Below are 25,064 nucleotides of genomic sequence, written 5' to 3' on the forward strand. Positions count from 1 at the left end.
CTGAGGACCCTATCAATAGATTCTGTCTGCCACTGGAGCAGAAAGTGACAGTCTTGTGATAGCAAAAAAAGATTCATATTAACAAGTTAACAGTAATTAAACCACCATTAGTAACACTTGACTGTTCTGTGCACTGGATAAACTATAATTAGGCAATTTATATCAATTTCTGTCCCATGCCAGGGATAGAAAGAAACAACCTCACAACACAGGCCAAAGGGGAAAAAAAAATCTTAAGGCCATTTTCATACCAGGCCATCAACCCAGGAGACAAGACTCATTAAGAAAAATAATGCCTTTGTATATAAACAGCCGGCTTTTTGAGTAAAATGGTTGCCATAAGCTGATTGATTTAAAATTAAATATAAATTTCTAGTTGTGCCTCTAAGTTTTTGTATCCTTGTTCTGACAGATTTAATATGATTTACTGGTGGTTCCTCTACGGTGAGATAAATGCATTTATTGTATTTGAAATCTGTCAGAAGAACATAAATTCAATTTTGCTTTGAAATAGGCGGAATAACATAATGTACTATTGGAAGGTAATCCTGTTTTGAAGGAGTGGTGTGGGAGAAGAAGAAAGATTCAAGATTCATAGATGTTGGCAAAGACAACAGGTTTTACAAAACAATAACCTTTTTTCCATAACATCTGAATTTACCGAATTATTAATGAAATACGTAATAGGGAAAAGTGATATGGTAGACGTATTTCCCAAGACGTTTAGTGGTATTAGAAAGTATAGCACATTATTTATCCAAATTATATTTAAAATATGCAGTGGTTCCTGCCACATCTCACATTATGTGGGAAAACTTCCATTCTTAGTAAACGTATAAGCAGAAATCCCTTCCCCAGTGTCTCATCAGACTCTCCCATATTGCTGATTCTTAATCAGTAACTTCCCAAACAATATACCTAATTTTCCCATTGGCAATACAACAGATGCTGTGGAAGAAAAATTTATTGATTGCATAAATCAGAATCGGAATCAGGTTTATTATCACCGGCATGTGATGTGAAAATTGTTAACTTAGCAGCAGCAGTTCAATGCAATACATAATCCAGCAGAGAAAAAAGTAATAGTAATAAATACAATTTAAAAAAGTAAATCAATTATGGTATATGTATATTGAATGGATTTTAAGAAAGATGCAAAAACAGAAATACTGTATGTTAAAAAATACAGTCCAAAGATTCAATGTCCATTTAGGAATCGGATGGCAGAGGGGAAGAAGCTGTTCCTGAATTGCTGAGTGTGTGCCTTCAGGCTTCTGTATCTCCTACCTGGTGGTAACAGTGAGAAAAGGGCATGCCCTGTGTGCTGGAGGTCCTTAATAATGGATGCTGCCTTTCTGAGACACCGCTGCATAAAGATGTCCTGAGTACTTTGTAGGCTAGTACCCAACATGGAGCTGACTAGATTTACAGCCTTCTGTAGCTTCTTTTGGTCCTGTGCAGTAGCCCCTCCATACCAGACAGTGATGCAACCTATTGGAATACTCCCTATGGTACAACTATAGAAATTTTTGAGTGTATCTGTTGACATGCCAAATTTCTTCAAACTCCTCATAAAGTATAGCCGCTGTCTTTCCTTTTTTATAACTGCACCAATATGTTGGGACCAGGTTAGATCCTCAGAGATCCTGACACCCAGGAGTTTGAAACTGCTTACTCTCTCCACTTCTGATCCCCCTTTGAGGATTGAATGTGTTCCTTCGTCTTACCCTTCCTGAAGTCCACAATCAGCTCTTTCGTCTTACTGACTTTGAGTGCCAGGTTGTTGCTGTGGCATCATTCCACTAGTTGGCATATCTCACTCCTGTACGCCCTCTCGTCACCACCTGAGATTCTACCAACAATGGTTGTATCATTAGCAAATTTATAGATGGTAATTGAGCTATGCCTAGCCACACAGTCTTGTGTATATAGAGAGTAGAGCAGTGGGCTAAGCACACACCTCGGAGGTGTGCCAGTGTTGATCATCAGCAAGGAGGATATGTTATCACCAATCTGCATAGATTGTAGCCTTCCAGTTAGGAAGTTGAGAATCCAATTGCAGAGGGAGGTACAGAGGCCCAGGTTCTGCAACTTCTCAATCAGGATTGTGGGAATGATGGTATTAAATGCTGAGCTATAGTCAATGAACAGCATCCTGATGTAGGTGTTTGTGTTGTTTAGGTGGTCTAAAACCGTGTGGCGAGCCATTGAGATTGCGTCTGCCATTGACCTATTGTGGTGATAGGCAAACTGCAATTGGTCCAGATCCTTGCTGAGGCAGGAGTTCAGTCTAGTCATGATCAACCTCTCAAAGCATTGTCGGTGTGAGTGCTACTGGGCGATAGTCATTAAGGCAGCCCACATTATTCTTCTTAGGCACTGGTATAATTGTTGCCTTTTTGAATCAAGTGGGAACTTCTGCCTGTAGCAGCGAGAGGTTGAAAATGTCCTTGAGTACTCCGGCTAGTTGGTTGGCACAGGTTTTCAGAGCCTTACCAGGTACTCCATCGGGACCTTCTGCCTTGAGAGGGTTCACTCTCTTTAAAGACAGCCTAACATTGGCCTCTGAGACAGAGATCACGGGGTCATCAGGTGTAGCGGGGATCTTCACAGCTGTAGTTGTGTTCTCTCTTTCAAAGTGTGCATAGAAGGTGTTGAATTCATCTGGTAGTGAAGCATCGCTGCCATTCATGCAATTGGGTTTTGCTTTGTAGGCTTGTAGACCCTGCCAGAGTTGCTGTACATCCGATGTCGCTTCCAGCACTTAGTAAACTTATGTGTTTACTAAGTTATCTTCTGTAGTTCTAGTCTGCAAATTATCTGCAGCAAAAGGAAATTTCCTCTCTACTGATATCTTGAATTACACACAGTGGCTTCTTTATTATGTACTTCCTGTACCTACCAAAGTGGTCACTGAGTGTATGTTCATGGTCTTCTGCTGCTGTAGCCCATCCACTTCAAAGTTCAATGTGTTGTGCATTCAGAGATGCTCTGCCACACACCACTGAGTTACTGTCGCCTTCCTGTTAGTGTGAACCAGTCTGGCCATTCTCCTCTGACCTCTCTCAAAAACAAGGTGTTTTTGCCCACAGAGCTGCCAGCTACTGGATTTTTTTTTGTTTTTCGCACCATCCTCTGTAAATTCTAGAGATTGTTGTGCATGAAAGTCCCAGGAGGTCAGCAGTTTCTGAGATATTCAAACCACCCTGTCTGGCACCAACAATCATTCCACAGTCAGAGTCACTTGGATCATATTTCTCCTGCCTTCTGATGTTTGGTCTGAACAGCAACTGAACCTCTTGATTTCATTTCACTGTACTGTGTGTTTCGATGTTTCAATGTACATGTGACAACTAAAGCTATTTGTTATATTTATTCTTTTTTAATTGAGCCTTTAAATAACGAGGCTTCTCGCAGGAATGAACGACAACCTAACAGTCCTGAACAATATTCTGCACTTACATCATTGTATTGTATTTGTTTGGATTGCTTGCTTCAAGCTTTACATTGAGTCTTTTCAAAACTAAAGGCTCTGCAGACAACTAGGAGTACGTGCATCAGAACATTAAGCCTGTGCAGATTAAGTATCCCGGCAACAGGAAACTCCAGCTTCATCTCCCATAGCTTTATTTTATTTGGATCCCGAGTGGAGCCTGTTTTATTACTAAACTGAACTAGGTAGTCTTCCCCTAAATGAAGGATATTTTTGAAAACCATGAAAGGGCTTTGTTAAGCACATTAAAGCTTAGAAAAGGATACAGTAAATCAGAGGACATTGTAGGAACGTATGTGTATGGATTACAACTAAAAGTGGTTCCTACAGCCCTCTGATGGTTGTCCATCATGTCCGACAATGACAGGAAACCTGTGCAGGAGAGTTTTACAGTGGAAAAGCTGTTGCAGTTGGACAATTTCACTCTCCTGACTTCAGAAATCTGGGTCCAGTGGTACAAACAGGCGTCACAAACTGAGGTCGTCCTTGGTTGCAATAGATGACCATGATGTCGTCTATGCCTTGTCATGCCCTTCGCTCTCCACAGAACCTCGTGGTACTGCCTTCCTAGATGTTGGATCTCACTGTAGATCTCATCTGCCCAGTCCGCTGGAGCCGACTTTGCAGGCTAGGTCCCTATCTCGCCGGGGTATGAGGCCACTGCCTACCCTCACCTGGTATAGCTCACCTGTCGAAGCAGTGTACAGGGGTGTGGCCAGTGTTGCATGCAAACAGTTACCTGGAGTCATAGGTGAGAGCTGTGTGTCCAGTGGGGACCAAAGGTGAGTGAGCTGCCTTGGAATGGACAAGACAAGCCCCTTCACCCAAGGTGCTACCCCTCCCTGGACACCCCATACATCCCAGCCCTCTAATCGATCAATAAATGGAAAGTTTCATTTGACATTAAAGAAACAAGCACAATAATCAATGTTCAATACTCTTATCAATGGTTGTCTTTAGGTGTGCAACCTGGAGTATCGCATACAGTTCTGGTCGCCCCAAAACAGGAAGGCTGTTGGGGCTTTGGAGAGGGTTCAGAAGAGGTTTATCAAGATGCTGCCTGGGTTAGAGGGCATGTGCTATCACAAGAGGCTGGACAAACTTGGGTTATTTTCTCTGGAGCGGCGGAGGCCGAGGGGAGATCGAATAGAGGTTTATAAGATCATGAGAGGCATAGATAAAGTAGACAGGCAGTATCTCTTTCTCAGGGTAGAAATGTCTAATATCAGAGGGCATGCATTGAAGGTGAGGGGCAGTGGGGGGGGGTGTAGGTTCAAAGGGGATGTGAGAGATAAGTTTTTTACTCAGAGAGTGGTGGATGCCTGGAATGTGCTGCCTGGTATGGATGTTTAGATAGGCACATGAATATGAGGAAGATGGAGGGATATGGACATTGTGTAGGTAAGAGGGATGAGTTTCTGGGGTTCTTTTGATTTACTTTTTAGCTGGTTTGGCACAACATTGTGGGCCAAAGGGCCTGTTCCTGTTCTATACTGTTCTATGTTCTATAGCCTCAAAAGACTTACCAGGCCATCATTACCCTCTTCTTGGATGCCGTGGGGTGGCATGGTGGCATAGTGCTGAGGGTCACACTCTACAGTGCCAATGATCAGAAGATCAGTGTTCAATTGCTGCCACTGTCTGTAAGGAGATTGTAAGTTCTCCCTATGATCACATGGGTTTCCTCTGGGTGCTCTTGTTTTCTCTCGCATTCCAAAAGACGAACAGTTAAGGGTTAGTAAGTTGTAGGCATGCTATGTTGGTGCCGGAAGTGGGTCCCCATCACATCTAAAGGTTCAAAGGTTCAAAGACTGTGTTGTCCTTTGACGCAAATGACGTGTTTCACTGTATGTTTTAATGTGATAAATAAAGCTAATCTTTACCCTTCCCTCCTGTAAAATATCATTCTTCTTCTTTTTCCATTTAGCACTAACCATGATGTGATCTGTAAACTGCTTTAAATTTGTGTTCTGGTTGGATTCAAATCCCAACACTTGACAAGTTACCCATTTTTAAAAATTACATTTTCGGTGATTACCTATATAATAGAACAATAGCAGTTCCCTTCCCGAACGGTTTTGAACTCTTTTGCATCACCGGACTTGTTCATATGAATCGTGTAAGAGATTGTGGAGTATTGCCGGTATGAAAGTGGAGAGGGAGAATCTAGCATGAGGGACCACTGTCCAAGCTAAGTGCTTGACCATTTACGATAGAAATGGAGTGATCGTGCTTTCTCTCAGAGGGTGTAAGTCTTCTTCAAAGGACAGTGGAAGGAGGATCTTTAAATACGAGGCATTCTGCAGATGCTAGAAGTCCAAAGCAAAACACAAAATGCTGGAGGAACTCAGCAGGTCAGGCAGCGTCTATGGAAATGAATAAATTCTCAACACTTCAGGCCCAGACCCTTCATCAGGACTGGGTAGGGAGGAGGAAGATGCCGGAATAAAAAGGTAGGGGAGCGGAAGAAGGATAGCTCGAAGGTGATAGGTGAAGTCAGGTGAATAGGAAAGGTAAAGAGCTGGAGAGGAAGGAATCTGATAGGAGAGGAGAGTAGACCTTAGGAGAAAGAGAAGGAGGAAGGGACTCAGGGGGAGGTGATAGGCAGGTGAAAAGAGGTAAGAGGCCAGAGTGGGGAATAGAAGAAGAGGAGAAGGAATAATTTTTTTTACTGGAAGGACAAATCAATATTCATGCCATCAAGTTGAAGGCTACCCAGACAGAATATAAGGAGTTTCCGCTCCACCCTGAGGGTGGCCTCATTGTGGTACAAGAGGAGGCCATGGACCGACATGTTGGAGCAGGAATTGGAATTGGAATTAAAATGTTTGGCCACTGAGAAGTTCCGCTTTTGGTGGATGGAGTGGAGTGTGATGTATCTCTAAAAATAGTGAATAGGCATGTTTACCATTGAAACATTTTTATTAATAATGAAGCCAATTGTCTTGGAATTTTACTTATCACAAGTATATTGGGGAGGCACAGTAGCATAGTGGATAGCACAACGCTTTACAGTATGGTGACCCGGGTTCAATTCTCACTGATGCGTGTAAAGAGTTTGCATGTTCTCCCTGTGTCTACGTGGGTTTCCTCCAGGTGCTCCAGTTTCCTCCCACAGTCTAAAAAGTGCCAGTTGGTAGGTTAAAATTGGTCATTCTAAATTGTACTGTGATTAGCTAGGATTAAACTGGAACTTGGCTCAAAGGCCAGAAGGGCCTATTCCATGCTGTGTCTCAATTAATAAATATGGTAATACATATTTATTACTTCTTTCATCTTTCAAATGTCTTAGTCTGCTAATTTAGCAATGGTATTAACTCTTTCTGTATCATAAGTTCAGTAGAAGAATCATGGAAACTAGGAAGCTGTTTTAAAAGCTGCTATTTTGCTGGAGATATGCTTTAAGTCCAGGAAGACTCAAGTAGTAATTTATTCCCCATGTATCTCAACAATTTGATTGGCAGTGTCTCTTGCATTGTGTCAATACGCACTGCTGATAAGACAAATCTTTATTTAGTAGTTGTTTGGCCTGACATAGCACACTAAAGACCTATTTCAAACTTCAGGGCTGATTGTTTTGACTTTTCAATTTTATGATATTATCATTGTCATATGATATTATCATATGATATTATCAGCTGTAATGGAAACATAAAATATCCAGCAAGTCAGTCAGCATACGTGGAAAGAAGACAGGAATCAATGCTTCAGGGCCTTTATTAGAACAGGGAAAGAGAGATTAAAAGATACAACTTTGCAGAGAAAGTGGCAGGAGTAACGGACAGGGCAAAGGAACATCGGTGACGGGGTGAGACCAAGTCAAATGTCCCATTGTTTTCCAGGTTAACTGACAACATCTAAAGAAACCTTTATTTAATGCTTGTGGGTTATTCCATTTTATTCTTTCACACATTAGTTATTGTCTCACAGCAGTCTGCATGTAATGGGGGGCATTAATATCAACCAATTTGTGGTCAGAACAAAAGAACATTATGTAATGTCTGCTGCAATCTAATGTGATTAAGGGATAGCTGGTATGCACAGTAATCCAACCTGCTCGAGAGATGTTTCTATTTAAAGAAACTCTCTATTGTGAGTATAAATTAAAACACTGAGAGAAAGCAGGAAATGTAATTTGGACATTCAATCCTTTGATGTAGAAGTAGAAGTACACCAATTCAGAATCAGAATCAGGTTGAATTTCATATGTTGTGAAATTTGTTGAGTTTGTGGCACCAGTACAATACAATACATAATAACAGAGAAAAAACTTTGAATTACACACACACACACACACACACACACACACATATATATATATTTATATAAAATAGTTAAATTAAATAAGAAGTGCAAAAATAAAAAAGGTAGTGAGGTAGTGTTCATGGGTTTGATGTCCATTCAGAAATCTGATGGCAGAGAGGAAGAAGCTGTTCCTAAATTGTTGAGTGTCTGCCTTCAGGATCCTGTACCTCCCTCCTGATGACAGCAATGAGAACAGGACATGTCCTGGGTGATGGGGGTCCTTAATGATGGATGATGCCTTTTTGAGGCATCACTCTTTGAAGATGTCCTGGATACTATGCAGGCCAGTGCCCATGATAGAGCTGACTAAGTTTACAATCCTCTTCAGCTTACTTCGATCCTGTGCAGTAGTCATCCTCCACCATCCCCCCATAATAGGCGGTGATGCAGCAAGTTAGAATGGTCTCCATGGTACAAATGTAGAAACTTAAAAGTGTTTTAGTTGACATACCAAATCTCCTCAAACTCCTAATGGAATATAGCCATTGTCTTGCCTTCTTTATAGCTGCATCAAGAAATTGTGGCCAGGTTTGGTCCTCAGATATATTGACACCCAGGAACTTGAAATTGCTCACTCTTTCCACTTCAGATCCCTTTCTGAGGATTGTTGTGTGTTCCGGTATCTTACCCTTCCTGAAGTCCACCATCAGTTCTTCGGCCTTGCTGATGCTGAGTGCAAGGTTGTGGCTGCGATTAGTCTTGGGGTATCTGAATAAAGAATGTTTCCATCATATTAATTTCTAAAATGTACAATCATTTGCTCTATGTTCAGGGACGTGGAAAATCAAATGATCAGGACGCGGAAAGCACAATGAATAATTTACCTCAAGGACTAAACAACTTGGGCAGTAAGGTAAGGACTTGGAATAACTTCAGAAAGTTACAAAGTTATCAGATTTTCATCCACAAACAGTGGGCCCATATACACAGCCATTAATGTTATATACTTCTACATGAGCACTGTAAAAGTATCTACAAAAAAATGGTTAACTGGAAAACTATTGGCCTGGAGCTCCATCTTATCCATAAGATCATTGCTTGTCAGCCCTGCTCCCTAATCTAGTTCGCTCTTTAAAAAGGTGCATTAAATTAAAGTCAGTGTGTGATGACCTGCATATACAATCTGCAGAGGTTGTAGGTGGGAAGTTCAGTATTGAACAGACTTAAACAAGGTAGTGCTCTCATTGGGTATGCAACTGCTTTCATGTACATTGAGGACCAGAATTACAATAGGCTTCCTGTGGAAAGACACCATGGACAATGGGAATGATAGTGGTCTGAGTTGGGTGTTGGGATTCAGTGATGTTGTGCTTGTTGGCCATGGTTGGGGCTGCCAGGGATGGAGGTCAGTGATTGTCGTCAGTGGCTAACTGGTGTTGGATGGGTATAATTTTCTATAAGACCGTAAGACCATAAGATACACAAGCAGAATTAGGCCATTCAGCCCATCAGGCCTGTTCCACCATTCCATTCATGGCTTATTTATTATCCCTCTCAATCCCATTCTCTTGCTTTCTCCCTGTAACCTTTGACCCTGATTAATCAAGAGCCTGTCGACCTCCACCTTAAATACTGCACCCAATGACATGGCCCGCATAGCAGCCTGTGGCAATGAATTCTGTAGATTCACCACGCTCTGACTGCAGAAATTTTTCCTCATCTCTGTTCTAAAAGGATGTCCCTGCATTCTGCGGCTGTGCCCTCTGGTCCTAGACACTTCACTGTAGCAAACATCCTCTCCATATCCACTCTATCTAGGCCTTTCAGGATTTGATAGGTTTCAATGAGATCCCCTCTTATTCTTCTAAACTCCAGTGAGTACAGGCCTAGGGTCATCGAATACTCCTCATACGTTAACCCTTTCATTTACGTGATCATTCTCATGAACCTCCTCTGGACCCATTCCAATGCCAGCACATCTCTTCTTAAATAAGGGCCCCAAAGCTGCTTACAATACTCCAAGTGCAGTCCGACCAATGCCATATAAAGCCTCGGCATTATATCCTTGCTTTTGTATTCTAGTCCTTTCAAAATGAATGTTAATATTAGTTAAAGGGCCCAAAACTGCTGCCTTGCTATTCACCATCTCAACCTGCAAGATAACCTTCAGGGAATCCTATATGAGGGCTCCCAACCCTTTGCAATTGGGATTTGTTAATTTTCTCCCCATTTAGAAAATAGTCCATGCCTTTATTCCTTCTACCAAAGTGCATGACTGGGCACTTCCCTACACTATACTCCATCTGCCAACTCTTTGCCCATTTTCCAAATGTGTCTAAGTCCTTCAGCAGACATCCTGCTTATTCAAAACTATCTGCCCCTCCACCTATCTTCGTATTGTCTGCAAACTTGGCCACAAAGCCATCAATTCCTTCATCCGAATCATTGACATATAATGTGAAAAGAAGTGGTCCCAACAGTGACCCCTGTGTCACACTGCTGGTCACATGCAGCCAACCAGAAAATGCACCCTTTATTCTGATTCTTTGCCTCCTACCAGTTAGCTAATCTTCTATCCATGCTAGTATCTTTCCTATAATACCATGGGTTCTTACCTTGTTAAGCAGACTCATATGCAGAAACCTTTCAAAGCCCTTCTGAAAATCCATATAAACAACATCCACTGACTACCTTTTGTCGATCCTGCCTGTTATTTCCTCCAAGACTTCCAACATGCAAAATTTCTCCTTAAGGAAACCATGCTGACTTTGGCCTCTTTTGTCATGTGTCTCCAAGTACCTGGACACCGTGTCCTTAATAATAGACCCCGACGTCTTTCCAACCACTGAAGTCAGGCTAACTGGCCTCTCCAGTGTCATTGTTCATTGGTCCAATATCCACTCTCATTTCACTTTTACTCTTTATTTACTGTATCTGAAAAAAACACTTCTGGTATCCTCTTTGTTATTATTAGTTAGCTTGCCTTCACATTTAATCTTTTCTCTGTTTCTGGCTGTTTCAGTTGCCTTCTGTTGGTTTTTAAAAACTTCCCAATCCTCTATACGCCCTGCCTTTTGTTTTTATGGTGTCTCTGACTTCCCTTGTCAGCACAGATGCATCAAACTCTCTTTAGAATACTTTGTCGTCTTTGTGATGTATCTTTTCTCTTCCTTCTGAAATGCTCCCAGAAAGTTCATCCATTCCTGCTCTGTCATCATCCCTGCTACTGTCCCCTTCCAATCAACCTTGCCCAGCTCCTCTTTCATGCCTTTGTAATTTCCTTTACTCCTCTTTAATACTCACACATCCGATTTTAGCTTCTCCCTCTTAAATGACAGGGTGAATTCTATCATATTATGATCACTGCCTCCGAAGGATTCCTTTACCCTAATTAAATCTAAACTTAACACCCAATCCAGAATTGTCATTCCTTTGGTGGGTTCCACCACAGGCTGCTCTAAAAAGCCATCTCGTAGGCATTCTTCAAATTCTCTCTCTTGGGATTCAGTACCAACCTGATTTTCTTAATCTATTTGCATTTTGAAATCCTGCATGACTATCACAACATTGCCATTTTTACATGCCTTTTTTAGCTCCTGATGTAATTTGTAGCCCCCATCCTGGCTACTGTTCGAATATATATAACTCCCATCAGGGTTTTTTTTTAATGTTGTATTTTCTTAATGCGACACAAAAGGATTCTACGTCTTCTGATCCTATGTCACCTCTTTCTAAGGATATCTGAAGGCAAGGTCATGGCAGAAGACTGGTGAGCAGGGCTGGTGGTTGGGTAGATAGATCTCAGTGATTATTGTGGTAATGGAAGTGGGTTGAAAGAAGGCTTGGGTAAATATATCATTTCATGGGTACTACCTCATTTGGGATCCCAGAATCAGTCTGAGGCATACTCAGATGGACTTCTTTGAACAGTACAGACGTAGTCTTCACAAGCCTTTTGGAAAACCTAATTTTGCACGTGGCCTTCTCATTCACCATTGAAAATCCCGAAAGTAACTTGAATGGCTTGCATCTATTCTACATACTACCCAAAAGTTCTCACAGATTATGAATGGTCATAGGGCAAAGACCTGACAATATTTCAACTGTAGGTCTTCAAAGGAAAGGAAGGGAGAAGGAGAGAGTAAAAGCCTTGGGGGAGGGGGTAGCACAGGAAGGGAAAGACAGGGCAATGGAGGTAGAGTAAAGATGAGCGGTGGGGGGGGGGTGGAGAAGAGAACCCAAGCCCAGAATCTTGTGAAAAAAAAAGATCTATCGCTGAATTCTAAGTTTTGACTTTTGTCACATTTCTGTTTGTGGGAGCTCTCTGTGCATAAAATAGCTGTTGCAGATCCTGCAATGTAGCATTTCAGAAATACTTCAGTGATTATAAAGCGGTTTGTTTTGTGCTGAAAATAATCTGAAGCATGCTACAGAATGCCCCAGGAGTTGCTATATGTTCCATAAAATCAAAGCCGTGCTGGTGCAAAGTCATTGAAGGGTTGCTGCATCTCTCTTTGCAGGTGGAGATGGTGTTCTGGCTCCTCTCCATGCTGGCGACTCGCGACAAGGATGACATGTCCAGGACCTTGCTCGCCATGTCCAGCTCCCAGGACAGCTGTGTCGCCATGCGCAAGTCCGGCTGCCTCCCCCTGCTCATCCAGCTCCTGCACGACAGCGAGCGAGACACGGGGCCGGCCCGGAATTCCAGCAGCAACAAGGAGGCTCGAGCCCGGGCCAGCGCTGCGCTTCATAACATCGTGTACTCCCAACCCGACGAGGGGCAGGCCAAGAGAGAAATGCGGGTTCTACACGTGCTGGAGCAGGTGCGCTTGTACTGCGAAACGTGCTGGGAATGGCTGGACTCCAACAGACCAGGCAACGGCTCGGAATCTAACAACTGTAAGTACATAAACTAACCGTCTCATTTAACGATTACAGAACAAAAGGGCATTGCTTTCAAATCAAGCTTGGCCTTCTTATTCCCTCTGAATACCTCTAACCTCAAGGCATGTACATCAGCTTCTCTATCTTCCATTAATTTCTATTCCCTCCCTCTTCTCTCAGTTTCCATCTCCATTCTGGCTCCCCTCATAATCTTTCTCTTCTTTCTCTTCTCTTCATCTGCCCATCTCTTCCCTCCATTTTTCCCATGATCCACTCTCATATCCTATCAGATTCCTTCTTCTTCAGTCTTTTATCTTTTCCACCTATCTCCTCCCAGCTTCTCTCCTCATCCCCCCTTCCCCATCCACCCACCTTTCCCTTCACCTAGGTTCACCTAACACTTGTCAGCTTGTACTCCTTCCCCTTTCTCCACCCTCTTACTCTGGCTTCTTCCCCTTCCCTTCCAGTCCTGACGAAGGGTCTCGGCCATAAATGTTGACTCTTGATTTCCTTCCATTGATGATGCTTGACCTGCTGAATTCCTCCAGCATTCTGTGTGTGTTGCCCTATCTGAGGTGATGCCTAGAAGCAACTACCATGCGACGTAAAAGGAAAAAGCTTGAAACCCCTTGAGCCTGTTCTGCTGATCAATAAGATCAATTTGCTGACTGCTACTTCCATTTTGTGTCCTAGTTCTATCTCTGTGAAGACTAGTAATCAGCACAGTGGAACTTTAGAATTCTACTTGCCTCACAACAAAGTTGTTGAGGTGAAGATGCAATACTGAGAGAGATAAGATTAAGCAAACCTGATGGGCTGAATGGCCTCATCTGTTGCAGTCTCCTTAACCTTGATTGCCCTCACCTGGTTTATTCACATTCCACATCTGATTATTAAACTCACAAAGTTTTCACTAAAACAGTGTAACTGCCTAACTAATTCATATCAGTCCTTCATTTGATTGATCCTGAGGATTCCACTGTATATAATGCATCTACTTATTTAGACACAGCAAACTGAATAGTGGAAAATCATTTAAAGTAATTCACTAAAGTAAATCATTTTGGTATTCACTAAGGAGAAGGATATTGAATTGTGTAAGGTAAGGGAAACAGGTAGGGAAGTTATGGAAACTATGATGATTAAAGAAGAGGAAGTACTAGTGCTTTTAAGGAATATAAAAGTAGATATGTCTCCAGGTCCTGACAGGATATTCCCTAAGACCTTGAAGGAAGTTAATATGGAAATAGCAGGTGCTCTGACAGAAATATTTCAAATGTCATTAGAAATGGGGATGGTGCCGGAGGATTGGCGTAGTGCTCATGTTGTTCCATTGTTTAAAAAGGGTTCTAGGAGTAAATCTAGCAATTATTGGCCTGTGAGTTTGACGTCAGTGGTGGGTAAATTGATGGAAAGTATTCTTAGAGATGGTATATATAATTATCTGGACAGACAGGGTCTGATTAGGAACAGTCAACATGGATTTGTGCGTGGAAGGTCATGTTTGACAAATCTTATTGAATTTTTTGAGGAGGGTAAAGTGGTGGATGTTGTCTGTATGGACTTCAGTAAGGCCTTTGACAAGGTTCCACACAGAAGGTTAGTTAGGAAGGTTCAATCATTAGCCATTAATATTGAAATAGTAAAATGGATTCAGCAGTGGCAGGGTGGGAGACACCAGAGAGTAGTGGTGGATAACTATTTGTCAGATTGGAGGCCGGTGACTAGTGGTGTGCCTCAGGGATCTGTGCTGGGTCCAATGTTGTTTGTCATATACATTAATGAACTGGCTGAAGGGGTGGTAAATTAGATGAGTAAGTATGCAGATGATACTAAGATAGGTGGAATTGTGAATAATGAAGTAGGTTTTCAAAGCTTGCAGAGAGATTTAGGCCAGTTAGAAGAGTGGGCTGAAAGATGGCAGATGGAGTTTAATGCTGATAAATGTGAGGTGCTACATTTTGGTAGGACTAATCAAAATAGGACATACATGGTAAATGGTAGGGCATTGAAGAATGCAGTAGAACAGAGAGATCTAGGACTAATGGTGCATAGTTCCCTGAAGGTGGAATCTCATGTGGATAAGGTGGTGAAGAAAGCTTTTGGTATGCTGGCCTTTATAAATCAGAGCACTGAGTATAGGAGTTGGAATGTAATGTTGAAATTGTACAAGGCCTTGGTAAAGCCAAATTTGGAGTATTGTGTACAGTTCTGGTCACCGAATTATAGAAAAGATGTCAACAAAATAGAGAGAGTACAGAGAAGATTTACTAGAATGTTACCTGGGTTTCATCTCCTAAGCTACAGAGAAAGGTTGAACAAGTTGGGTCTTTATTCTTTGGAGCGTAGAAGGTTGAGGGGGAACTTGATAGAAGTATTTAAAATTATGAGGGGGATAGATAGAGTTGACGTGGATGGGCTTTTTCCATTGAGAGTAGGAGAGATTCAACCAAGAGGACATGAGTTGAGAGTTAAAGGGCAAAAGTTTAGGGGTAACATGAGGGGGAACTTCTTTACTCAGAGAGTGGTAGCTGTGTGGAACGAGCTTCCAGCAGAAGTGGTTGAGGCAGGTTCGATGTGTCATTTAAAGTTAAATTGGATAGCTATATGGACAGGAAAGGAATGGAGGGTTATGGGCTGAGTGCAGGTCGATGGGACTAGGTGAGAGTAAGCATTCGGCACGGACTAGAAGGGCCGAGATGGCCTGTTTCTGTGCTGTAATTGTTATATGGTTATATAGTAAGGGTAGCTTTCAAATTGGTGGTTCAATACAGTGGATGTGGAGAGAACGTATTTGGAGAGTCTAGGACCAGGGGGCACAGCCTCAGAATGGAGGGACATCACTTTAGAACAGTGATGAGGAGGAATTTATTTAGCTAGAGAATTTGTGGTCACAGGTGGCTATGGAGGCCAGGTCATTGGGTGTAATTAAGGCAGAGATTGATAGGTTCTTGATTAGTCAGGGCATGAAAGGTTACGGGGAGAAGGCGGGAGAATGGGGTTGAGAGGGAAATAGATCAACCAAGACGAAATGGCAGGGCAGACTCGATGGATCAAATGGCCTAATTCTACTCCTACGTCTTGTGGTCTTATGGATTATAAATGGTTACAGAACTAGCTGGCCCATCAATGTTCCACTACATTCTTTTGACTTTTCTCTCTCACTCCCATACTCTCACTTCCTGTCCTTTGCTGTCTATACTGTTCATTCCAATAAACATAAACTTCAAGAACTGCATCTTACCTTTTAACCACGCAATGGATAACCTTCACGATTTAACTGAAATTTAAACAAATTTGATAATGGTTCTGCTTTCGGCATTTACACTCCACCCCAACAAATACTCAACAGGCCGAGCAGCAACAGGGCAGAAAGTGAAAGGGTTAATGTTTCAGGTCAGTGACGTTTCATTAACAGTGTGTCTTGGTACATACATAGGAGCGCCCTATACATTCCATAAAAGTGTCTCTGATAGTTTAGAAAGTGAGTAAGAAAGTAAGTTAAGAAATTGGAACTGGAGCAGGCCATTCATCTCTTTGAGTTGCTTTGATCATGGCTCAACCTTCACTTTAGACCTTTTTTCTGAAGGAACTCCTTACCTATTTCTTTAATGTCTAAAACTCCATCAATCTCTGTCTTGACTATACTCAGCTCGATATCCTAACCTTAAGGTTGTTGGCTGGCTGGTGGTGCAGTGGCATCAGAGCCGGACTCCGGAGCGAAGGCTCCCGAGTTCGAATCCAAGTCAGGCCACCCCCTGAGCACGCTTTCCATCCGTGTCGGGTTGAGCGTCGAGCTAACCACTCGGCCTTGTAAAAAAAAAAAGGGTCGAGTCAGGAACGTTCATATCGTGACCCGGTTAATCCGAAAGGAGACCAATCCCAACACCACGTGCCAGACAAGAATGGCTGACTGTCTGGTGCGACACAATAAAAAAAAGCTGGGATTGGTAATAGGGACAAGCTCCCCCTACCTAGTAAGCGTTCCCAATGGCATGCACCTCAAATAGTCTCTGACAACTGAGTCCAGCTCCTGGTCTTCACATCTGGCTTAGCTTCTAAGCCTGGTGGACTGGTTTTAAAGCACCAATAACCTGACATTGCCCCTTCTCTACTGATAGGAGAAGGGTCAACATTGGGTTACTGGCACTTTAAAACCAGTCACTTTGGGCAGATAGGGTTCATCAGCTGTGGCAGGCAGCTCATCTAGGGGGAGGAGATCCCTGGGGAAGGCTTCAGCAGTAAAGACTGAGTGAGAAATCCAGAACTGGAGCCCCCAAGACCATCCTACGTTGAGTTCAAAGCTGACTGGCAACCCCTGCGCCGTCCCTGCCGTTCCTTTGGGTTAATCAGATGTATGGAGACAGGAAGTTTGTTACATGGTTACAGCTTGTTATCCGTATTGTACAGCCCAGGATTGCATATTTAGGCAACTAGGTTACAACATCCATGGTCAATCCTGGCCAATGGAGGCCTCATCGAAATCCCAGGGGAAACATCAATTAGGCATCAGTCCTGTCAAGCTTTTTGGAATTTTGCGCATCCCAGTGAGATCACCACCCATTCTCCCAAGTACAGGCCAATAGGATTGCTTTGTGTCACATTAGAATCAGAATCAGGTTTAATATCACTGACATATATCGCGAAATTTGATGGCTTCATGGCAGCAGTCCAATGCGATACACAATAATAGAGAAAAAACGGTGAATTATAGTAAAGATATATATGCGTGTTCATGGGTTCAATGTCCATTCAGAGATCGGATGGCAGAGGGGAAGAAGCTGTTCCTGAACATCATGTGACTTAAGCTAGCGCAAACAGCTTCTGTGGCTTTATTCTGTGTTAAATCATGGGAATCACAGTATCTCTTGTGACCAGCAAAGTGTTTTGCAGGCAATGACAGAGACACAAGAGATTCTGTAGATGCTGGAAGTCTTGACAGCACACACAAAATGCTGAGGGAGCTCAGCAGGTCAGGCAAAATCTATGGCGGGGGTGGGGGGCGGGGAATAAATAGTCGACGTCTCAGCCTGAAATGTCGACTGGTCATTTCCCTCCATAGATGCTGCCAACCTGCTGAGATCCTCCAGGATTTTGTGTGTGTTGCTTGGATTTTCAGGCAATGATGTCATTTACCCCATGTAACACTCGATATGGAATGCCGTGAGTGACTTGGACCTTGTTGGACCATATTGTCGTGGGAACATCCATTACTGGACAGTGACACTCCCTTGCTACTTTTTTTGCTCTTTTTTGGCACTACTTACTTAATATAATTTATATATTTTTTATTGTAATTTCTAGTTTTTTAAAATATATATTTTATATTGCAATATACTGCTGCCACAAAACAACAAATTTCATGACATGTCAGTGATATTAAACTTGATTCTGATTTTGATTCCAGCATCTGCAGAATCTGTTGTGTTTACCACTGTATTTCTTTCATTACCTACAGTATTTATTGAACCACCAAGCTGAAAAATATCTTTAACACCAGAAGGTGTTAATTTCTTTAGAATATGACATATAACTGCAACAAATGCTGTGGAATATTGCGTTTAAATGGTCTTAACTTTTTTTCCTTTGTAGTGCCATTGCCCATAGAACCTCAGATCTGCCAGGCAATGTGTGCAATAATGAAGCTGTCCTTCGACGAAGAGTACCGACGGGCTATGAATGAGCTTGGCAAGTTGCATTGTTTTTTTCAATTCTTTCATAGTCGTTCTTTCTATGTCCCTAATAAGGTGAGGAGGTGATTTTATAGAACATCTGAAAGAGCTCCCTCGTTGGAATTGAAAGTCAAGAGCCCAATACAAACAAATAAATCAGAAACCAATCATTGATGAAGCACAGATGGAATACAATGTAGGGAAGTATATGGTCCTTTGTAGAAGGAAGAAAGGTATAGATTATTTTCTAAACAGGCAGCAAAATGCAGAAATCGTAGGTGCAAATGGATCTGGAAGTCTTAGTATTGGTTTTCTTAAAGGTTAACCTGAAGGATGAGTCTGTAGAAAGGAAGACAAGGTAAATGCGTTCATTTCCAGAGGAGTAGAATGTAAAAGCAAGAGTGTAATGCTGAGGCTTTATAAGACATTGGTCAGTCCTGGGTTTCATCACCTAAGTTACAGAGAAAGGTTGAACAAGCTGGGTCTTTATTCTTTGGAGCGTAGAAGGTTGAGGGGGGACTTGATAGAGGTATTTAAAATTATGAGGGGGATAGATAGAATTGATGTGGATAGGCTTTTTCCATTGAGAGTGGGGGTGATTCAAACAAGAGGACATGAGTTGAGAGTTAAAGGGCAAAAGTTTAGGGGTAACATGAGGGGAAACTTCTTTACTCAGAAAGTGGTAGCTGTGTGGAATGAGCTTCCAGCAGAACTGGTTAAGGCAGTTATGATGTTGTCAATTAAAGTTAAATTGGATAGATATATGGACAGGAAAGGAATGGAGGGTTATGGGCTGAGTGCAGGTTGTGGGACTAGGTGAGAGTAAGCGTTTGGCATGGACTAGAAGGGCCGAGATGGCCTGTTTCCGTGCTGTAATTGTTATATGGTTATATTTGGAGTATTGTGACCAGTTTTGGGCCCCATATCTAAGAAGGGATATGCCAGCATTGGAGAGGGTCAGAGGAGGCTTATGAGAATGATCCTGGGAATAAAAGGGTTAATGCACAAGCAGCATTGGATGGCTCTGGGCTTGTACTCGCTGGATGAATGCGGAAGGCATCTCATTGACACCTACTGAATATTGAAAAGTTTTGATCAGGGATTCCCATCTGGGGTCCACAGACCCCTCAGTTAATGATGGGGGCCCATGGCATAAAATTGTTGTGAACCCCTGCTTTAGACAGAGTGGGCATGCATAGGATGTTTCTAATCTTGAGAGAGTCTAGGACCAGAGGGCACAGCCTCAGAATAGAAGGGTATCACTTTAGAACAGAGATAAGGAGGAATTGGTTTGGGTGGGGGGAGGGGTTGTGAGGGTAGCTCAGATTTTAGTTAATAGGTAAAGAAATATAGAGCAGCATTGAGGAAGAATGCTTTTAGTCACAGAAAAGTGGTGGGGCAAAACTTGTTTAAACAGTGCTGAAGACAGAAACCCCTAACAAATGCCAGAACAAGCACTAGAGGTGCCTGAATACACAGGACTAAGGTCTGAAAGCTAGGAAGTTAGGATGACTGTTGCTGTCAATGTAGTGGGCTGAATGGCCTCAAGTTTTGTAAATTTCTATCGCCTTCCATAAACTAAATGAAGAATCACAGAGTGGTTCCAGAGATATTGATAATAAATGTCACAACAAGCAGGATTAGGGAGAGAATTTCCTATCAAAGGGGAAAGTGAATAGAATCTCTCTCTGATTGTGGGATAGATCTGCAGAATGAATGGATGATGGTGATGGAATAGCAGAGACAGTATCTGAGCAGACTAGATTTGATGGAAACCGACAACATTCAAAATTCAATGTAAATTTATTATCAAAGTATGCATACAGTATGTAGGCATATAATACCCTGAGATTCATTTTCTTCCAGACAATCAGAGTACAGCAAAGAAATACAGTAGAATCAATGAAAGACTACACACAAACCAAGTCTAGCAAATAACCAAAGATGAGAACATAGATTGTAGAGTCCTTGTAAGGGAATCCATAGGTTGTGGAATCAGTTCAGTGTTGAGCTGAGTGAAGTTATCCACGCTGTTTCAGGTAATAACTCTTCCTGAAGCTGGTGGTGTGGGACCAAAGGCTCCTGTATCTCCTTCCCAATGGCAGCAGTGAGAGCAGAACATGGCCAGGATGGTTGTTTCCTTGATGATGGACGCTGCTTTCTTGTGGCAGTGCTCCATGTAAATGTGCTTAATGATGGAGACATCTGTTCCTGTGATAGACTGGGCTGAATCTACCGCTATTTGTAGCACTCATGCGGCTGAGTACGATAATCACATTTGGCAACAGATTTGTCTTTGAACAAATTCTGCATCTAATGACCATAAATGCTGATTTCATAACTTTGTCCTTATGAGTTTTTTATTTCAAATGCAAATTATTTTTGGAGTCTCACATTCAACAGACATTCTATTGAGAGGGAAATCTGACCCTAGCAGTTTGAGCTAGGCTGTACTCACTACCCACACATCTGATTCCATTCACTTCAAAAGTCTGAGTGCTTAAAAGATGAGTAAAAATAGCAGCAAAAGATAACTTTCTCCACCAACCAGTTTCAACAAGGAAGAGTCTAACCAAATGCACCTGAAATTCCATGTCATTTCCAACATTGAGAACCCCCATCATTAACATGCTGAGTGGGTCACCAACGGCTAGAAACTCAAACAGACCATCTGAAGATCCTATCGTAAATGACATGCTTCTGATAATGACTTGTTAAGGTCTTTCCAACATGTACAAGACATAGGTCAGGAATGTGACAAGAAACACTTCATTTCCATTTCCAACAAGACTCCAGAAGCTCAACAGTATCGACGACAAGACAGAACACTTGGTAGATTATCCACCCACCTACCCAAACGTTCATTCCCTCCACACTCTGTGTGTAGCATCTACAAAATTTGCTTGCCTAAGCTACTCTAGTGTCTCCTCCCATACACAACACCCTCCACCACCAAAAAGAACACAATCCACAGCTGTCGTTCCCCTCCAAGATGGTACTCTCCTGACTTGTACAAAAAGATGTTATTGGGTCTAAATGTTGGAGATCCTTACAGCAACAGGGGAATTCTGCTCCATATGGACTGCAGCATTTCAAGAAAATGCCTTTCCACCAATTTCTCAATGTTAATTAGGGTCGGACAATAACGCTAGCAATGAAGGATCTGCTAGATTCATAACTTCAGGAACCCAGACGGCTTACTGATGCTGCCCAGCCTGCTGAGTTCCTCCGGCAGATTGTTTGTTGCTTCAGGTTCCAGCGTCTGGAGTCTGCCGTGCCTCCAATGGTCAATAATGCAGATCCCCTCCCACCCTGAAAAATGAATTAAAGTTCATTTACTGGATCATATCCCTCATGTGGGCAAGGTAACTTAACAGGAAAAATAAATTATTGAATGTTTCTAAAAAAAAAAGTTGCTGGTGCAACTTGAAGTCCTGCAGATGAAAGTACATCCTGGAATCAATGGCCTGGATGGACTCTTGACCTCAAAGTCTACCTTGTCATGTCCTTTCACCTTTTTTGTCAGTCTGCACTTTCTCTGTAATTGTAGCCTATATTCTGCCTCCAGTTATTGCTTTTCCCTGTACTACCATGATATACTGATGTGATGAAATGATCTGTACGAATGGTATGCAAAGCAAAGATTACCACAGCATCTTGGTTCACCAGGCAATAATAAACCGACTATCAATGAAGGGGAAGCATTTTGTTAAACAATCATTCAGAATTACCCACCTGATTTTTTAGTCAATGATCTTAAATATACACCACTTAAAATAACTCTGAAATGTAATTACAGGCCTACTGGGTTTGAGTGCTGACTTCTAATCCCAACCCCAAGCATATTTAGTTCTACCAAAAGAAATTTGATGTATTAAAAATAAGTAATTTGGAGTTTGGAGACCTGTATGAAAATTTATACTCAATTTCTAATTAATCTGTTCAATTCCACTGGCTGAAGGATGTTCCAGAGTTAAAAATCTAGAGTAGGTTAAAAGGTCAGTACATCAGGGGGCAAAGTGCCTGTATTGTGCTGTAGTGTTCTATGTTCTGTAAAATAAACATTGCCAAATTTAGCTTCCCCAAACAAAAAAAAACAGACAGAGATGAGACACTGAGATGTCTCACCAGTGTTTATTTATCTCTCCTGACACAGGAGGACTGCAGGCAGTTGCCGAGTTGCTTCAAGTTGATTGCGACATGTACGGGGCCACCAGTGACCCTTTGAATTCAGCCCTACGTCGGTATGCGGGGATGGCCCTGACCAACCTCACCTTTGGAGATGTCGTCAATAAGGTGAGTGACGATAGCTTGTCCAGGCACACCCGCCCACACTTTACTGGCAAGATAATTAAGGGAAGGGTTTGGTGTGGACAGGCTTTATTCTTGCCACAAGAATCATGAGTGCCCACTCTGTGTGAGAACGATCAAGTGAGAGTTGGAGGTTTGGGAGGGGTGATTGGAAAAGAATAATGTTCTCATTGGGACAGAGAGAATGAGCAAAATCTGGTTCCATATCTCTTTTCTACTATAAACGGTGGAAATAAAACTCCTATTTTCGAATCTCTTCGATGTAGATGTAAATTCATTGGATTAGATTTTGCTGGGCATTGGATCCGGCAAAACGCCAGGGAAATGTGCTCAGCGCATGTCCTGAGGTAGACGTGCCGCACGGTTTGCAAATCCCCCCCTTGAATGCAGATTTTCCTCCTGCACATAAGGATGAAGGTAAAGTGGGAGATGTTTTTAAATTATTTGTATTCAGTTTAACATTTTATTTATCTATTTTGAAATAGTTACTTCCTTTACTTAAGAGAAAACTAACATTTTAAGTATTTTAATTGCTTTACTTTTAGTAGTGTTAGATACGTAATAGAGTTAATAGAGACAAACCTTGACAGCCTTGATGGACGGCAAGACTGGGAATGAGTGGGTGGTGCTTTGTGATCTGTCAGGCTTCCTCAAATGTCCATGGCTCATCTACTTCAGCTGATGATGTTCATCAAGGCCCAGTAGCAAGGATCTCTTTGGACTGGCAAGGTCAACCTTCACAATCAAGAGGAGGTAGATCTAGTGAAATGGGGAAAGCGGGGAAAATTGTGGGTCGGTTCTCTCCATTGTAATTGCTGTAATGAGATAAAAATACCATATTTATGAAGAATTGGTGCAATAATATAATTTATGTGCATTATGACTTGGCATATTGATTAAGTTTTGATGAAACTCAGATCTGAAACTTTAACAGTTTCTTTTTCCACACACAAAAGGTTAGAGGAATTCCACACATCACACGGTATCTGTGGAGAGGAATAGCAGTCGATGTTTTGGACTGAGAACCATCATTCAAACTCTCTTGACGAAGGGACTCAGCCTGAAACAATGACTCTCCACGGATGCTGCGTGATGTGCTGAGTTCCTCCAGCATTTTGTGTGCGTTACTCTGGATTTGAAGAATGTCTTGTGCTTGTTTTTTTTCCACAGCTGATCCTTGCCCTACTGATTTTTTCCCCAGTATTTCCTATTTTTTCAGATTTCCAGTATCTAGTTTTTTTAAATTAAATTGCTGGTACTTACAACGAGGAGTTCAAGAAGAGGGGCTAGTCCAGTTCCAACCATGGCTGTTATGATCATTAAATTCAGTTGATAAAAAACTCATAAGTTAATAAATCTGAATAAAAATCTCCAAAAAGCTAATATCAGTAATGCTGACCATGAAACCATGGGATTAAATATGTAACTGGTTTATGAATATTTTGTAGGGAATCAAACAAACATTCTCAAATAAATTAGCTTAACTGAAACTCCAGATCAACTGAAGTGAATTTGATTTTAACTGATATAATTAAGCCATTCAGCTCAAGGCTACTTGTTAATGGATGTTTGTTGACGCCGCCAGCAATGCCAACAAACCGAACGAATAAAAGAAAATCAATAATTTTATTGTTTAGAGTGTGAGTTGTGTCATCTGGTGAAGTTCCCAATATAGTCAATATTTTTGGTTCATTTTTACCTAAAGATAATGTCTACTATATAAAGAGAGGATTAATGAAAAAAATGCTCATCAGATGTTGCACCATCTACAATATGTCAGTCTGATTGCCAGGACATTATCCCAGGATCCTTAAGCTTTGAGTATATGAAAAAGAGATAGATTAGTCCTGACGAAGGGTCTCGGCCTGAAACGTCGACTGCGCCTCTTCCTACAGATGCTGCTTGGCCTGCTGCGTTCACCAGCAACTTTGATGTGTGTTGCTTGAATTTCCAGCATCTGCAGAATTCCTGTTGTTTGTTTGGATTTGTCTATGTTTTGACAACTTATCTTAGCCAATCTGCTTAAGCGTATTAACTAAACTCTATTTAGTTTAAATAATTGATGACCAAAACTGGGCTCATCTGTTACTGAAACAAAATCTTCTAGGTCAAGGGCAGACTCTTTAATCTCTTCCAGAAAAGTTAGTGACCAGATGCATGAAACATACACTCAGACACTTGTCAAGAGGGAATAGTTATTCTGAACAGAAGTTGGACTTAACTTCTTTGTCTTTCCCTCCTTCCAGCTTCCCCAGCAAAAATAATACTTCCTGACAGTTTAATGCATGCATTCAGTGCCATCCAGTCCCTCAGCCCAAGGGAGTTTCTTAATGTTTCTCCCTAAAAAAGAACAGAAATTTGTCTCATATCATTTGCTCAAAGTGCATTAGACAGTAGGAACCATCTGAATTATTCTGTTTCTAAAAATTGGATCAGTGAGCAAGATTATGTTGGCTGAT

At 41.8% G+C, this 25,064-nt stretch overlaps 1 protein-coding gene across 2 annotated transcripts in view; it reads left to right on the plus strand.

Moving 5' to 3' along the window:
• The window catches only part of apc2 (APC regulator of WNT signaling pathway 2), a 244,093-nt gene that overhangs the window by 196,610 nt on the left and 22,419 nt on the right, over window positions 1-25,064 (plus strand). For both annotated transcript variants that reach the window (XM_063032030.1, XM_063032031.1), the window contains 4 exons: window positions 8,571-8,651; window positions 12,259-12,637; window positions 18,215-18,310; window positions 22,451-22,590. In XM_063032030.1, coding sequence (XP_062888100.1) covers window positions 8,571-8,651; window positions 12,259-12,637; window positions 18,215-18,310; window positions 22,451-22,590 — 696 coding nt within the window. The remainder of the gene's footprint in view (window positions 1-8,570; window positions 8,652-12,258; window positions 12,638-18,214; window positions 18,311-22,450; window positions 22,591-25,064) is intronic.

The sequence above is a fragment of the Mobula hypostoma genome, chromosome 24, assembly GCF_963921235.1.
Source record: "Mobula hypostoma chromosome 24, sMobHyp1.1, whole genome shotgun sequence".
In the NCBI taxonomy this organism is placed as follows: domain Eukaryota; kingdom Metazoa; phylum Chordata; class Chondrichthyes; order Myliobatiformes; family Myliobatidae; genus Mobula; species Mobula hypostoma.